The 16,388-nt window shown below is 40.4% G+C and overlaps 1 protein-coding gene across 1 annotated transcript; it reads right to left on the reverse strand.

Annotated features, from left to right (window-relative positions):
• Nucleotides 1–641: 641 nt before the first annotated feature.
• Nucleotides 642–16,075, reverse strand: RIOK1 (RIO kinase 1). The gene is made up of 17 exons (XM_079299885.1): nt 15,816–16,075; nt 14,834–15,038; nt 13,579–13,669; nt 12,552–12,621; nt 11,811–11,853; nt 11,023–11,115; nt 10,175–10,287; nt 9,967–10,047; nt 9,340–9,426; nt 8,652–8,789; nt 7,914–8,017; nt 6,146–6,252; nt 5,538–5,603; nt 3,849–3,968; nt 3,510–3,563; nt 2,309–2,458; nt 642–853 (listed from the first exon to the last, which is right to left on the reverse strand). The coding sequence occupies exons 1-17, from the start codon at nt 15,884–15,886 to the stop codon at nt 743–745; spliced, it is 1,704 nt and encodes a 567-aa protein (XP_079156011.1). The 5' UTR covers nt 15,887–16,075; the 3' UTR covers nt 642–742.
• Nucleotides 16,076–16,388: the final 313 nt, after the last annotated feature.

A 16,388-nucleotide genomic window follows, 5' to 3' on the forward strand; every position in this document is an offset into this window, starting at 1 on the left:
TCTGGCAACTCCTTCCTTCACTACCAAGTCAAAGGCTGCCCCCTCTCTTGTGCCTGATGTAATGCCAATTTCCAAATGCATGTATTTCATCTGTGTCCCAAAAATCATCTCCATTTGCTGAGAAAATACCAGTCTTGCTTGCTCCAGTAATACTGGCTACACTGACATGAGTACTGTATGTGAGAGTGCTATCAATCCCCATGTGGATTGAGAAGGGGAGCAGACAGAGAGATCTGGAAGCACTGATCAGTTCCTCTCTTAGGAGATTTCTAGCCAAAGGCATCAAAGAGGCTGTGAAGGTGAAATGGGGATTGCAGCCATGTGTGCACTTGGCCATCAAAGGTGATGCAAGCACAGGGAGACAGCAAAGGCACAATGCCTGCAGGGCTATCTAGGGGGACTGTGAGAGCCTGCAGAGCTCCATTTGCCTACATACTGTGAAGAGGGCATGGTTAGTAAGCACACAGGAAAAAAAAAAATCAATGGGAGTTTAGCAAAAAAGTCAAACCTGCACAGGTAAAGAATTTTAGCAGGCACAAATGTTTGATTCATTCTTTCCCATCGAGAAACCTCTATCTTACACTCTGTTCAAACAATTACACCATGTTATTAACAAAACCACCCTCATAGTTTATACTGTATGTATATAAATAAAGGATTTTTAATTTTTTAATAAAGTAAAAAAAGATGGTGACTGACTAATCCAGAACATATCACTCCTTTCTCTGAGCCAAAGCTCACTTTATTTGCCTTTCTTCATTTTTGCAGTCTTTTCTTTCCTCTTCTTCACATGCTTTGGGATTTTGGTCTTTCTCTTTTCTCTTTGGGCTTCTTTAACCATCTTTTTCCTTTCCTATAAGGAATCAAACACCATTCATTTAAGGCCAGAAGGGAATTAACAATTTTAAGTAAGTCAATATATTTTTTTACATTAACAAGTTAATTAACAAAAAAAAGGTTATCAAGATAAAGAAATTTAACAATTCAACAGGAATGGTGAGGAAAAAGGAGAAAGGAAATACAGGTTGGGAGTAGAACCCAGACATGCACACTGGCAATGACAAGGCAAAATTCAAACTAGTTAGAATCTGAGTTTCATGCAATCTTTGAAGAAAGTGAAAAAGAAGCTCTCTTAACTCATGCTATTTACACCTAAGATTACAACAAGTTGTCTGGTCTAGATTTTCTGCCACCCACAGGGCTACTACAGTATGTGTTTCTATGTGTCATGCAAAAATATTGATCCAGTAAGTGCTGATAACTCAGAGCAAGTTCATCACCAGCAGGACTGGCATGCTACTGCAACACACTGTAAATCTGTGCCAGACACAGATGGGACAAGACTCAACTAGAAAGAGAAAAATCAGCAAAGTGGAAAGGGCAGGTAGAAGTAATGCTGCTAACCAGTTGTTTAACCTGCAGCTAAACACAGGTTACAAAAAAACCCTCATCTCATACAAAAAGAAGTGCAAATGAAAACCTATGAATTAAGATGAGAAGTGGCCAAGACCTCTCTGCTTCACATCTGAAAGGCAACAGCTCTAGACTGGCAGTGTGTAGCAGAACACTGCATTTTCATTTGACAGATATGAAATATAGTATTTTACCTTTTCTAGGAAGAAAAACCTAAAATGCAATGTCCCAAATCTTGAACCCCTTAAGCCCATAAGTTTCACCCTGCTTTTTTTTGGTTTTTTGCACAGCACCTAAAAGGCGGCCAAAACACTGTCACTCATGAGTGATACTCTTCAGGAAAGCCTCAATGAAACCTCAAAAAAACCCCAAACCCTAACCATAATCCCTTTGCTGGACTGCATTACATCTCCTGCTCACAGCAAACCTGGCCAGCCTGTACTAATGGTCCTGCAAAAGCCACTGTGGTACAAACACTGTCACCAAATCTCCAGTTCTACAGATCAAATGGTCTCAGTCTGGGCAGAAAGAGGTTGATAATGACCACAGCCACAAATCTGAACACCAAAGCCTGAAGAGTAGCCAGAAGGACTGAAAAGCTGCCCAGGCTTCATCGAATTCTACTTTGTGTAGCCCTGTAATTCCCTGTAGAGATCTCTCTTCTAGTTTTGCCTAAGCTACAGAGATCTGTGTTCCAGACTGCTCTACATAAAACCACCTTTAATAAAGCATCCGAAATGAAATTCATTGCCTCTCCTCTTGTTCTCCACAACAGGAAGGGTCTACAGCTTATTTCAGACAAGAAGTAGAAAGAGCCACTAAATTTTGATTTTTTTTTTTTTGTTTGTGTCATATAAACAAAGGTGGGGAAAAAAACAATTCCCAGCCAGCTGACCTTTTTGTCCATGCAAATTTCAGCAGGTTTATCTTTGGGATGTACAGATTCTTTACAGCCCGAATCAGAGTCCTCTGAGCTGCCTCCACCAGCATCATCATCATCAGAGTCTGTTTCTGAATTGTCTGCCTCTTCAAGAAGTGCAGGAATCTGCAAGATATATCAAGATTTATATTAAATCAAAACCAAGAAACCTAATGGCAGCACACACACACATATATGCACAATGTATATATATATTCACAAAAAAGAAAACAGAACCTACTGCAAAGAAACCCCTGAGCAATCTGATGCTATCTCCCTTACCACAGCCCTCACTGAGTCTCAAGATAAAGAATGAAAAGTAGGTTAAGCCAAACTAAGAACAAGGAATTTAGAATGTTCAGCACAGATTCTTTTAGGTCAGGGCTCAAAGCACAGCTGTTATTTGCACTCCCAAACTGATTTCCCTAAGTTAAACAGCAATTTGCTAACATATGTGGAAGTCTATTTTTAATTATCCTTGGATCATGCCCAAATCTACCTTGGGGGCACTTTATGTATTCTATATTGCAAACACAAATATCTTCACTGGAACACTCACTTAAACAAGCCCGGAGACTGTGCTACAGCCAGATCCTACCCATATTTATATTTCCATTTCAAATTAAGAGTCTACACCACTGCTAGAGAACATTCATAAAGTAAGGAGGGGGAATCCACACAGGGCTTGAATGACATGGCTCTAAGTGATCTGTATCCAACTTCTCATCCAATCTACTTTACAAAAGTGTCAATGTCAAGTACCTCAAATACAGTAAGCCATAATATTTTATGCCTTATACCGGAGGTCTGTTCTTTATGCAGTATTACAACAGATACCCTGAACATATCAAAACTTGCAGTCATGCAACAGTTTAAATCAATTACACTTTCCATACTGAGAAAACACTTGCCCTCATCTTCACCTTAGAGATCATGGCCACAGCAAGGATTATAATTTCATTCTCAAGCAACCCAGCACCAGCCACAGTGCAGGGAAGCAAATTCTGTGTTGTGTAGACACACTGCCATGCCAGATCAATCCCTGGACACAAATGGTCACTCTGCACACAAGAGGCTTCTTTCATGCTGCCAGCTGCAGAACCAGGCATTCTCTGAAGTTACCTGTAAGCATTTCTGAAAATGGCTAAAATGAAGGATTTCAAAAAGACCCTCTCACCTTCTGAACACCAGACAAATCCTTCTTCAGTCCAGTTACAGTCTGGTAGAGAATCTGCTCCAAGGGAGAGAAGAAGAAATTACATTATCAAATTATGTCTTAATTATCTGTGTCCAGAGAAAATTACTATCTAAAAATAAATTTCAAGAAATAAAAACCAGAATAAAATCCACAATGTTAGCATTAAGCACTAACCAGAAGTTTTAAAGTATGAAATAGACCTAGTATTCCACAGCTTGGCAGCAAAGCTTCTGCTTTTGTTTGCTGCTAACAGTTTCCAGAAAGAAGAATTCATATTCCCTCTCTCTTTTTCTGCAGGGTATCAGCATGTCTACTCACATTATCTTGCTGAACATTCAATGCCATATCCTCTTCTTTCAATTTCATCATTATGTCCACATCTCTCTCATAGTTTTTAACTTCAGTCAGAGTTCGAGGTATGTAGGCCTTCTTAAATACCTAGCACAGTGAAAGGAAACACAGGCTAATTTACATATTGTGTAATGATGCTTTTCTCTCCTAATTATGTATCCTTTGGAGAATAATCACAATCACAGAAACAACAAATGAATACAGCAGTCACCCACTACCATTTGAACGACAGAGTTGGTTTTTGCCTGGTTAGCTTTGCAGAGGCAGACTAAATGTACAACCTAGACATTACTGACAGATCACAACTAGTAAGGCTCCTTCCTTAGCATGACTCACACAGCCCACTTAAAAAATTCTCCAACCACCTCTTAGCTTATCTGAGTCCTAAGAATATTTTTAATGTTTTCATTGTAATGTTTACAATGCCTTCAGGAGGCAAATCTATTGAAATACACTGCTAGAATTTAATCTCTTTATGTAACAATACTTGCCTCAACCTACGGTTCAACTCAAAAAAGGTTCTTGCAGCAGTACAGTACAATATAACTAACTGCAGTATCAGCAACATACTCGAAATTTGTCACATGTGGAACAGTCTTTCAGCAAGCTTATGACCCTACCAGATCAGAGAGATGTGTTTTGTTTTTCTCTTTCATGGTCTATCAGTTCAATCCCAGCACAGATCCATCACACTTCATGATCATCACTGCTCACCTGGGAGCTGTGCACAAGCACAGGCCTCCACTTCCACAGAGCTGCCCTTACTCAGCTCTACTCTTTTGCAAGGGAAGTGGCACAAATTAGCCATGGTCACATGGAAAGTCTAAGAGAATTGAACTGAATTTAGATGCTAGGAAATGACCTCTCTTACAGGTCATTTATAATATAAATAATATAAACAAAGGAGTAACTTGCTTGCAGAAGATGGGCTTGCTACCAAACACTAGATCCTGACTCCATAGCTCAGTAGTTTTATGCTGAGGCCACAATGGGAAACAAAAAACATCTTTCCTTGGCAAAGCCTGAAGCTGTTAGTGAAACCTGTTGAGCTCCAAGACAAGAAAGTCTTGAATAAATCAAGTAGTACTGACCCCAAAGACAAGAGGCTTTTGTTGGTTGTTTTGGGTTTTTTAACCTTTTCTGGAACAGATAGTTAAGACCAAGATAGAAATGGTTCTATCTTTACATCAAGCATTTGTAGAACATTAACAGCTTTCTGTAATGGACTTGAGATGGCTTCACTTAATGTAAAAGCAGTGGAAGAACTGAATTAGACTGGGAGTGGAGCTAGATAGCACATATCCAAATAGCCTGCTTCTGTATCACTGGTCCAAAATCACCAGCATAATCAGATCTCTCTACTCAGGCTTTTGTTCACTAAACCTGAACTTGAAGATACATCAAGGGACCTAGACATGAGCAAACAAACTGGTTTAGGAAATGGAATATTTGCCTTCTAGCAGATTATTGCTGTCAGCTTTTACACATGGCATCCCTTAATACTTCACATCTCAGCTAGGTCAAGACATTTCAGTATCACAAACAATGTTTTGCTTATCATCAACTGCACATTTTTCCAAAGAAAGCAGAACATTTTTCAGTGTTTAGAAGAGGTAAAGTTAATATTAATTTCATAGCAAAAACAGAAATCCTCACTTCCTCATCCACTTTATCTTGACTGGATCTTTCCTCCTCTGTTCTTTTCGACGCTATTTCCATTGCCTGAAGAAATACAAAACATGACAAAAAAGTTATCATTGCTTCAAATCGCACCACTAAGCCTTTAGAATCACATCCAACTATTCCCATCTGCGCTCCTCCCTGCACTCACACGCATTCCAGCTTTCCCTATGGGAATGCCTTCAGCGACACCTAATGGTGAGCAGCACTGCTGCAAAGCACAGTGACAGCTGCACATCAGGGCAGCTGGAACAGAGGGGAAAACACACTTGCTACTCCTCCCAGACCAAACGCAGAGCTCCTCCCTGCCAGAAAGGAAGAGCTAACTGAAAGCATCCTGGTTCTTACAGCACCTCAGACAGACATTTGAGCCTTCATAATCAGACTTTCTGAGAAAACATGCAATGGAAGTAGTGTCACCCTACAATGGTATAAATGGAAAAGACCTTTATGCATTTTTGAAGCAATAGCATGACAATGTCATGTGCTGGCTTCTTTACAGTAGGATGTAGATTAAATGAGATGATGGAACTTGATCTGATTTTATTGTCCTCTTACTCAGCAACACGGCCAGAAGTTCTTACCTTAGACAGGTAGTCATCAATGTTCTCACTTGTGATAGAAGGATCAGTAATAAATTCAAACAGTTCCCTCACAGTCATCACTGCAACATTGTGCTTCTGGAAAAAATCTGCCAGGAAACAAGGGAGAGACAAAACCATAAGTAATTACATCTAACATATGCAGCTTGGATGTTTAAGTGACAATTCCAGCAAGACAAAAATCCTGATATCTTAGGAAAGTCTCAGCAGCATGTTCCACATCCTACTGAGTTCAGTTACCAGATGGTTCTTGGCTATCTGAAATAAAACTGTTCATCTCCCAAATGCAACAAATACCCAAATACAAATACTGCAAAAATATAAAAGCCAAATCAATTTCAGCAAGATCCCAATTTAATGGAGTAGTGGCTAAGAAGTAAAGAATTCAAGACAGGTGTTGTATTTGCAATAACTAAGATAAAAAAGTATTTCAAATAAGGAATGGAGACCTCAAGCTTTTGCCAGAGAGAAACAAATGGCCACTGAAATACAGTACAGCCTCATCATGATCCACCCAAATGGGAAGATATATTGATGTCCTATAATCTTCCTCACTACTACTACACACAGAATTTATTTCCTAAACCAGTTATGAACAAATTCATAGGTTGTATTTCTGTTCTGAAAAACAGCAGCAAGAGACACTGTTTAATAAGTATTTCCTACTAAAATTCCCAGAAGATCTCTCACTCTAAGAAATTAGTCATAAAAAGATTAGAAAAGGACTTAGTTTGGAAGCAGCTCTCTGTGCCCATGGAACCACAAACCTCTGCAAAGATCACACTTAGGTCAGAACCAGGTGTTTCTTAGAGCCTTTGTAGAAGGTTTAGACAGAGAAAGTTGCAGTGACAGAAAATCAAAACAACTCCAAATCACTGCAACTCACTGAGACACTAGAATATCTAGGGAGAGCAAGTCAAAAGACATGAATAAAGAGTGAGAGTGTGACTAGCTGAGCCAGAAGAGAATAACAAGAAATGCATGAACTGAAAAAGAATAAGGAAAAAGTAGCATACTGGATATCAAAAGACATGCATACAGTTCTTTTCTAATTATGCACAAGACTTTCAAGAGTCTCTGTAAAATAAGAAAAAAGTCAATCTGAAAAGAAAGGGGCAACAACAGCAGCCTATGATGAGAGATTCTTTTGTCCTCAGGGACACACCCTCCCAGAAGGTGTGTATCTGTTACACAATATGTACATTCACACACGAAGACCAAACTCAAAAGAAAAATACCATTAAACTTCTCAAAATACTATGACAAGTGATAACATCTCTTATTAATTACTCTGTGCCTTGATCCTCTCAGCTGCCCTGGACAAGTAAGTGCAGAGAACTTTATAATACACTTTTTAACACTTCCTGCCAGCTGAGTAATTCCAGGTAGGGATTCAGCTCACAGAAGGCAACATATCAGTATGTCTGCACAATATTTTAAGTAAGGGAAGTTAAGATTTGGGCAAGCACTGCTGCAGACTGGGAGTGATCTTAAATCTATCCTAAGTCTTAGATTCTGTCACATGACTCATTTCAGACAGATGATTTCTAGCAAAATAAGCTGCACTACTCTGAACTCAGCAGGGTACACTGCTCCCTGAGGAATTCATAAGAACATATCAGAGGAAGTATTTTAATGGAATTTTGACAGTTTCTAGAGTCAGTTACACGTGAAAGAACATAAGGAGAACTGAGCCCATCCTGCTAAACAAAGCAGCTGTCAGAACTGGGGTTGAAGGGCAGCCCCTCACCGTTAACGTTGGCACAATCCTTGCGCAGGAACTCCAGTGCGTGCGGGTGGTCGTGCTCCACGGACTGAGACACATCGATGATGTACACGTCCCCTCCGTGGTACCTGCAAGGAAACCACACACAGAGCTGCACCAGCTCCACCAGAACTACTGAGGGGCAGGGAACAAAGCCTGCTTCAAACTTCAGAACCAGCAAAAAAAAAAAAATCTTAACTTCTTTCTCCAGAATTGGTGTTAGGGCCAGGGTGGCTTTTATCACAGTCAATCCTTTCCCTCCTATACACAAGCCATATAATTAAACTTTTTTCAAAACATTCTGCTCATAAGCAAAAAAAGTAGAGAGGTGCATGAAGAAGAAAGAAACCCAAGAAACAAGTTTTAAAAATGTAGCAGTCAAATGTTACCTTACTTACATAAAATACCTTATACAAAAATGACACCTTACAAATTATTGCCTGAGTTGACGGGTTTGTTTGCTGGTTGTGAGGTGATTTTGTTGTGGTTTTAAATTTTTTTTTCTTTGGTTTTTAATTTTTTTTGTTTGTTTGCCTGTTGGGTTTTTTTAACAGAGAAAGCCCAGATCTGGGTTAAAGGCTACATAATTAATTAGGTAAGTTACAAAACCCAAAAATGACAAGGACCCCGCCCTGGCTGAAAGGTACATCAGTACTCTCACACAGAGGTTGCCAATGCATACATTTTAGGTGTCACAATTCAGAGCAAGGATTAAAAACATACAGCATATTAAATTCACTGAGATCTGCATGAACAAGTCTGGCATCTTGGTACATTCTTCTCATGTACTGGATGATCTGTAGGTACAGCTCCCGGACTTTGGAGTCAGACAACTGAGCATTCTTCAGCAGAGGAGCAGGCCTTGAAATTGCAAAAAAAATTAACAGAAACTAAATACTTTTTCTTTCTTCATACCAGCTGCAAATGCTTTAATTGCTGTGACTGATCCTTTCACTCCCTGACTATGCCAAGCAAGTCAGGATGAGTGGCCAAGTGCAAGGAGCCAGCAGGAAGGGCAGCTAAACTTTGATACATGCTTACCAAAGATTCTGGAGCTCTACTTCCAACAGTAGCTATTTTGGACCATGCTACATTTAATGTTGGTAACTACAAAACAATAAACTATCTTCATGTGCCATTAGAAGCCTTTCCAGCATTAATCTCTGGTTAAGCCACTTTATGAAATAATTTTGCACACAACTGAGGCTTCAGATTGCCTGCAGTAGTAGCTGACAAATGTCTGGGACCATTCCACAGATCACATGCACATGTTAACTTTATAGGCCTAGAGTAACTGTAGGTGAATTCAGAGGGTTGGTTTGTTTGCTTTTAATAAGCCTTTGGGAAAAACTATTACTAAATTTAAAAAACAAACAAACAAACAAAAAATCAATTTTCTAAGGATACTTACCTGTCACCTTTACCAATAAAGCCCATGACAAGCACATGACTCCTTAGCATGATTGGCTCTGGGCAAGGTATCTGGGCTGTGTTCAGCCTGAAACACAGGAACAAAGCCACAACAAAAAATAAAACCAAACTCTATTTGCTTTGCACTAGTGCATAAAAGAAACTCTGCAGCTTTGAACATAACACACAGTGAGAGCTCAGGAAACTCTCCCTTGTGAAGAACAACTAGGAAATGCACACAAAAAAGCCACAACCATTCTGACCCTTTTTTATGCATTCCTGTGTCAAAGAATCTTTAGACAGTTCAGGTTAATCCTAGATTAACCTATATCACACAGCATGCTGCTGCTCAGCAGCAGCTATTCCTAGCTTTTCCTTGCTGTTCAGTCATGTCAGATAGAGTTCAGACACTGAAGAGCTTAGAGCATTAGCAGGAAAAAAAAAGAAGATCTTTATTCTTCCCTCCCCTTTTGTTTCTCTCCCATAATGAAGCTTAAGACACTTTCCTGAACACTCCAGAGACCCGATAGGATAGTGGTAGCCACAGTCTAGCAAAAAGAGAGCACTTCCTATAAACTTAAAAGTTTTGATAGCTTCTGCATGATGAAATAAAAAATGGAAAAATTACCTTATTAAATTTCTCATTTCTTTTTCGGCCCATGTCTTCACCATTTTTCTTGGGTTACCTTTGCAGTATCCATGACGAAATCTTCAAATAAAGAAATAAAAGACAGCAGGGACTCTTAGTCTATCAACACAGCATGAGCACTAGTGATTTTAACACCTTTCAAAACAATCCCTCTTCCCCAGGAAAACCAGGCAGAAGTCAAACTCACCTGAATTCACCACTCACGTACTTATCCCGATCTTTAAACATCAGAATAGAGGTTTTGTAAATCTTTATTGCTCTGTTCTCTCCATTTGCAGTACTGGCATGATATACATTGGCCTATCAGATTAAAAAGGGAAGAAATAACATTAAAGAAAAGCTCTTTAAAGCAGCATAATCTTCTCTCTTCTAATTCTGATACCTGGAAAAGAGCTGATCTCACCCCAACCCCTACATGGCACCCAGCTGAAGGAGGCTGCACACAAGGGCAATCCTTTTTCAATGGGAGGCAGCTTACAGGAAGTGCAGAAGATGGGGCAGGGGTGCAACAATGCCCTCAGAATAAAATCAACACTGCACAAGAAAATTCTGCCTCATCCACACTTGAGGGATTGAAACAAGCCCTTGTGTGAAGAGTTAACTTGAGTCTGTGCACTGTTCAGGCTCTACAGCATGGCCCAAATGTCCCACGTTTCCACCTCTACACAGGGCAGAAGTATGTCTTTAATCTGAATTATTTGGGTTTGTGTGGTTTTTTAGGCACTACTTAATACTGTAGGCATACATAATTTTGCAAAAACTTTTTGTTGAAAGATGCAATTAACAACATCCACAAATTTAAGAGTATTAAAGCATTCTTAGAAATCTTTCATATTTGGGAAAATTGGTTTCCTTTAACATAATTTTTTTCTTAAGATAACTTCTTGCCAATCAAGCAACAACTTCTTACCAAGCAACATAAAAAAATGCAGAAACAAGCCCAAGTATTTCACAACATTTTTTGGGCATCATAAACTTACACCCAGATTGCTGAAAAGAAAAAAAGCCTACTACATAATTTGCAATAAAACTTACTTCTTTCCCTGTGCTGATGCAGCCATTGATTTCTGATATGATACCTCTAGAGAGCATCTTGAACAGAATGATTCGAGTCCTTGGGTCCAACACCTCAAATTTAATACAGAAAAGTCAGCAGAGGAAAAAAAACAAATAATAGTGTCAGTCTTTATATTAAAGGGCCCTCCATATTAAAGGACCCTTGGCATCAGACTATTCTCAAGAATCAAATTATAATCTGAACAGCAACCACTCAGAATTTTGCAATTAATCTAGGATATTTCACTTTTTACTCTTTTTTTTTTTTTTTTTTTTTTTTAACTAAGCATATAATGTCAAGCTAACTCTAGAAGAGACAAAAAATAATATCCCACCCATAGCTACATTAAATATTTTATAGTAAGATTTTTCTTGGGATACAGATATCAAAACTCAAATAGAACAGCTTTGTGGGCTCAGGCCAGTAGTAATTCAGTCTTGCTAAAGAAGAAAAAAAGAAAAAAGGCAAACTCAGCATTTTTTCTTGTTCTTTGGAATTTAATAAAAACTTAAGATGGAATTCTGCATTACATATATGAACAAATCACAAGGTTAAACACAAAAATGAGCTCTAAAATGTTTATGGAACCAAAACTAACCTTCATATGTGAAAGAAGGAAAGAAACAACAGGTTTCTTCAGCATAACAAAGGAAACAGAATTCTAAAACTCTGTTCCTGCTCTAACTCATATTTTTTATTGCTTCCAGAATCCAACACTTTTTGCTCTGGTCAAAAGGGAGATTTGATGAACAAACAAACAACTTACCTGTTCCACTGTTGCTCTGTCTGACTTGTCTTTGACTCGGTACCTAGCAGAAGTGAAAACAAAATGTTACTATTCCACATTTGGGCTTGGTACTTTGACAGAGCAAACTGTGACATTCTGTGTCAAAGATAAGGTGACAGCCTTAAGAAGTAAGGCTTTCAGTTCATAGGAAACCAAAGGTTTCTCCTGCAGACAGAGGGATGGAAAGGAAAAAAATCAACAAGCCACTACCATTAACATCAGAGCCCTTCATTTTTTATAGATTATTTTCCTGCTTTTTCTGAATTATGCTCATTCAGGAGAAAATTGTATCCATCTTTAAAAGTTAGGGCTATAAGCTGCAGGCAAAAATAAAATTATTAAGAAGAAATACATTTCCCTTACCAATTCATCAGGAGGAACTTCCAAAAGGCCTCCAGTACCTTTTTAGCTCAGTGGCTTAAGGATTTCTGTTTAGAAAAGAGCATCAAAGAGTCTTTTCTAGGGGAATGACACCCATCACTTCTGCCTTAGTATATTACACCAACACAATCAGATGGGCTACCAGTGACAAAAGAATCAAAACTTTGGGGTGATTCAGACAACTGATTTGGAAACCAAAAAATTGAAAACCAAAGGGCAAACTGCATGTAGAATACTTCTAAATTTCATTTTTCTTAAATATATGCAAACAAGGAAATAAGGATTACAATTCTAGGTTCAAAGTATTTAAGTGAAAATAGAAGCATAAGTAATACTCACATCTCTGCTTCCTTCTGTCTAGACTTTTCTGTGACTCTGTTTATAACAGAGTCATCAAAATTTAGCTTATCTGAAAAACATGTAAGAAGAAATGAAAAAAAACCCCAAAACCCAAAGAAGTTTCCTATACACCAGGGTTAACCAAGCACTTCACTCTGTTTACATTTCAGGATAGGACTAAGATAACAACACAGATGAGTGAGACAATTCCACAGACCTGGAAATGTGATGCCAGTAATGCCTTTTGGATAACATCTCACCATTAAATTTGTCTGTTTTTCTCTTACAACAATCAAATGCCATTTTTCTTAACACAATAAGCAATAGCCTCCCAGATTTTCTTCAACAATACATTTAAATAGTGTTTGATTAAATGCTAAATGTATCAAAGCTGCTGCATTTGGCTACAAATACCAGCAGCCTTCATCCTAGCACTACTTTGTTATAAAGGAAAACCCAGCCTCTGATCTCTACCCTGTCAGAAGATACTCCTAGCCTTGACAGGCTGTGCTGAGCTGCCATCTCCATCTCAGGGTAAAAATCAAACCACACTAGCTGGGATGGCAGCCTCTCCACTTAGCACAGGAACTGTGCACCTGGGAGAGAACTGCTGAATAATGTAACCCCCCCTAATACTACAGGGAATTGTATTCATCTAGAAAATGCAGCTGTGGTAGCAGCTGTGAGAATGACCAAAAGAACAACAGAGTTGATACACTCCCTCCACCCAAACAGCTTGTTCCTACAGAGAATCAAGGGAAGGAAGACTTCACATTGCCTGGAGAAGTCAAGGGGAAAGAAAAATCCCAACAAAACAGCCATGTGGTTCTGAGGGCAGAGAGAGAGTATGTATGACCGTTCATGGAGACTAAAGGCAACTGCAAGTACTCAAAAGTAATTTTTCATCTCTCTGGCTATGGTTAACTCAACCATCCCAGTGAGTTCTGGCTTAAAACAAGCAGATTTAGTCTGAGAATGTCAGAGTGGTATCTGCTTAAATAACGGGCAACAGCACAATTATACTCACCTAAATTGATTTTGTGCTCAAATTTTCTTAAAACCTTGCCTGCAGGGGTTGACAGTTTTGCTGAAGAGCAATTAGGGGTCTGTCTATTTGCCTGAAATAAAGGATTTGCTAACATAAGTAATGTTCTGTACATAGCCCTTTGAAATTCAAACCATACAATTGGAAAAGTCATCTCAAGTGCCTATGCCCAAAGCTATGAGAAGAAAACCACAAGGGGTAAGGAAACAGGTATGGATTAACACCAGATGTTACTTGAATCAAGAAAAGAAAATACAGGTTAATCAGTTAATATTCTAAAAGTGCTCCAAGCCAGAGTTATTTTTAGTCTAGGAAGCTACAAGTCTCTCATATAGAACTTTTTCTGTCTGTAAAAGGAAGACAGAAACAAGGAATATAATAAGAGGGGAAAAAATGCACAGGTGATGAACTGAAAAAACGTTCGAAGTTTCTGTCTTTTCTTACATGTAGTCCTCCCCAGACACAACTAACACATTTCACCATCAATGAACAGCATACACCTCTAAATAAAGGCAAGAAATAAAGGCAAGAAAATTCCACCCAGGAAAGCACTGCCAGACATACTATGCTATGATCAGCACCATCGTGATTTACCTCAGCTGTTCTCTAAAGCTGGTATTAATAAGAAAAATGAGGTTTTGAACCTCTAGTGTCCAAGCTGATGTTTGAAGTAGCACCTTTCTTACCTATACAAGTGCTTTTCATTCTGCACAAAGCCAGAATTTCTATGACAACACCACACACTCTAAATTAATTCACTTCAAGCACTCCCCTCCATTTCTTATGCTTGTATTTTTCTTTGCCTTCTTTGCTATTAAGTCAAATACTGAACTGGTTACACCCTGGATATGACTAGCAGATGTTCTAAAAATAAATAGAAAGGCTGGGGAATATAATACAGAAAGACTGGACAAATATCAACAAGTAAGGAACATCTGTAAAGATCAGAGTGAGCAAAGAAAGGAAAGTTGAGAAAGGTAAGGAAGAGATGGAAACTGCAGCGACAAAGAAAATCCAGCAAGAGGGTTTGAGACAAGAAAATCAAATGGAGCTCTGGCTACAATGTACATACACATATGGCATGTCAGAGAAGAGATGCCAAGGAAGGAGATTCTCTCAAGGAAAAATTCCTGCTTGCATTTGTCCTCAACATAATACTAACAACAAACAAAGCGTCCAGGTTGGCCCCATTAGCTCTTGGGTACCCCCAAGGCTCACAGAACAGCCTCCAACATACCTGTGGATTGCATCCACCAGCAGCATTGTGGCGCTTGGTGAGTCTTCCCACCTCATCATCCCAGTCCCAGTCTTCATCTTCCTCCTCATCATCATTGTCATCATCACCATCTCCCTCCTCAGCATTAACTTCTTCACACGTGCATTCCTGGCAGCTCTCAGGGACCTCACCCTCTTTACATGCTTCTGTGTCTTCTGCAGATTCACTTAAAAGAAACAAAAACGTTTCAATAATTAAAAATGATGGTTACAGTCAACAAAAATTCAACACACTTATCTCCATAAATGACTTTACATTTTCACTTGTGTTTTAATTCACCGAGTCCAGGTCTGAGACCCTCTATTCAGGAAGGCCTGAATAGAAGTATTGAGGTGCTGGATCAGGTCTAGAAAAGAGAAATGACGCTGGTGAAGGGTCAGGAGCACAGGTCCAATGAGGAGCATCTGAGGGAGCTGGGGTTTTAGCCTGGAGGAAAGGAGGCTGTAGCCATAAGGGGGGGTCGGTCTCCTCTCCCAGGCAACCAGTGACAGGAAAAGTGGACATGGCCCAAAGGGGCACTAGCAGAATTTGGAAGAATTTCTTCACAGAAAGTGTGACTAGACATTGGAATGGATTGCCCAGGGAGATGGTGGAGTCACCGTTCCTGCAGGTGTTTAAGGAAAGACAAGACTGGCTACTCATGCCATGGTGGCACAGCTGGCACGGTGGTGTTGGGTCACAGCCTGGACTCGATGATCTCGGAGACCTTTTCCAACCTAATTGTTGCTACGATTCTGTAGCGTCAGCAACGTGTCACTGCTTTCTGCCAGGACATGTCCCGAGGCAGCACACACGATGGAAAAGGGAAGCCGAGACACACGCAGCCTTTCCTCTCACCTCTCCCAGCAACCCGGCAGCACCACCCGCTCCCCCTCCCCGCTGCCCGCAAATCCCAGGGACGCTCCCGGTCCCGCTCCGCATGTTCGCCCGGCCGCGCCCTCACCTGTCCGAGCAGTCCGCATCGTCGAACTGCCCGGGCACCACCTGGCTCATCACCAGCGCTCGGTAATCCATGGCGGCGGCGGGCAGGAGCAGGGATGCCGCGGGACGCAGGCGCCGGCCCGGCCCGGCCGCTACGGCGCCGCCAGAGGGACCAAAAGCAGCGCGGGCGGGCGCGGCCGGCACGGAGCCGCCCCGAGCGTGTTCTGTGCCCGCACACGGAGGGGCTTTTTACAAGGGCTTGTCGTGGGGAATGGCTTTACACTGGAAGAGAGCGGGGTTAGGTTAGATACTAATGAGAAATGCTTCACTCTGAGGGTGGTGAGGCGCTGGCGCAGGCTGCCCAGAGCAGCTGCGGATGCCCCATCCCTGGAGTGTTCAAGGCCAGGCTGGATGGGGCTCGCAGCAGCCCGGGGTAGTGGAGGGTGTCCTGCCCCGGCAGAGGGGACGGACTAAACGATCTTTAAGTCCCTTTCCACCCAAACCATTCTGTGATTCCATTAATCCCCAGCAGCTGCCGACACATGAATACTTATCTGTGGCATATCTGTATAATATTAAATTATATAGCCTTAAA

This window comes from Erithacus rubecula (genome assembly GCF_903797595.1).
Source record: "Erithacus rubecula genome assembly, chromosome: 3".
NCBI classification, from domain to species: Eukaryota; Metazoa; Chordata; class Aves; order Passeriformes; family Muscicapidae; genus Erithacus; species Erithacus rubecula.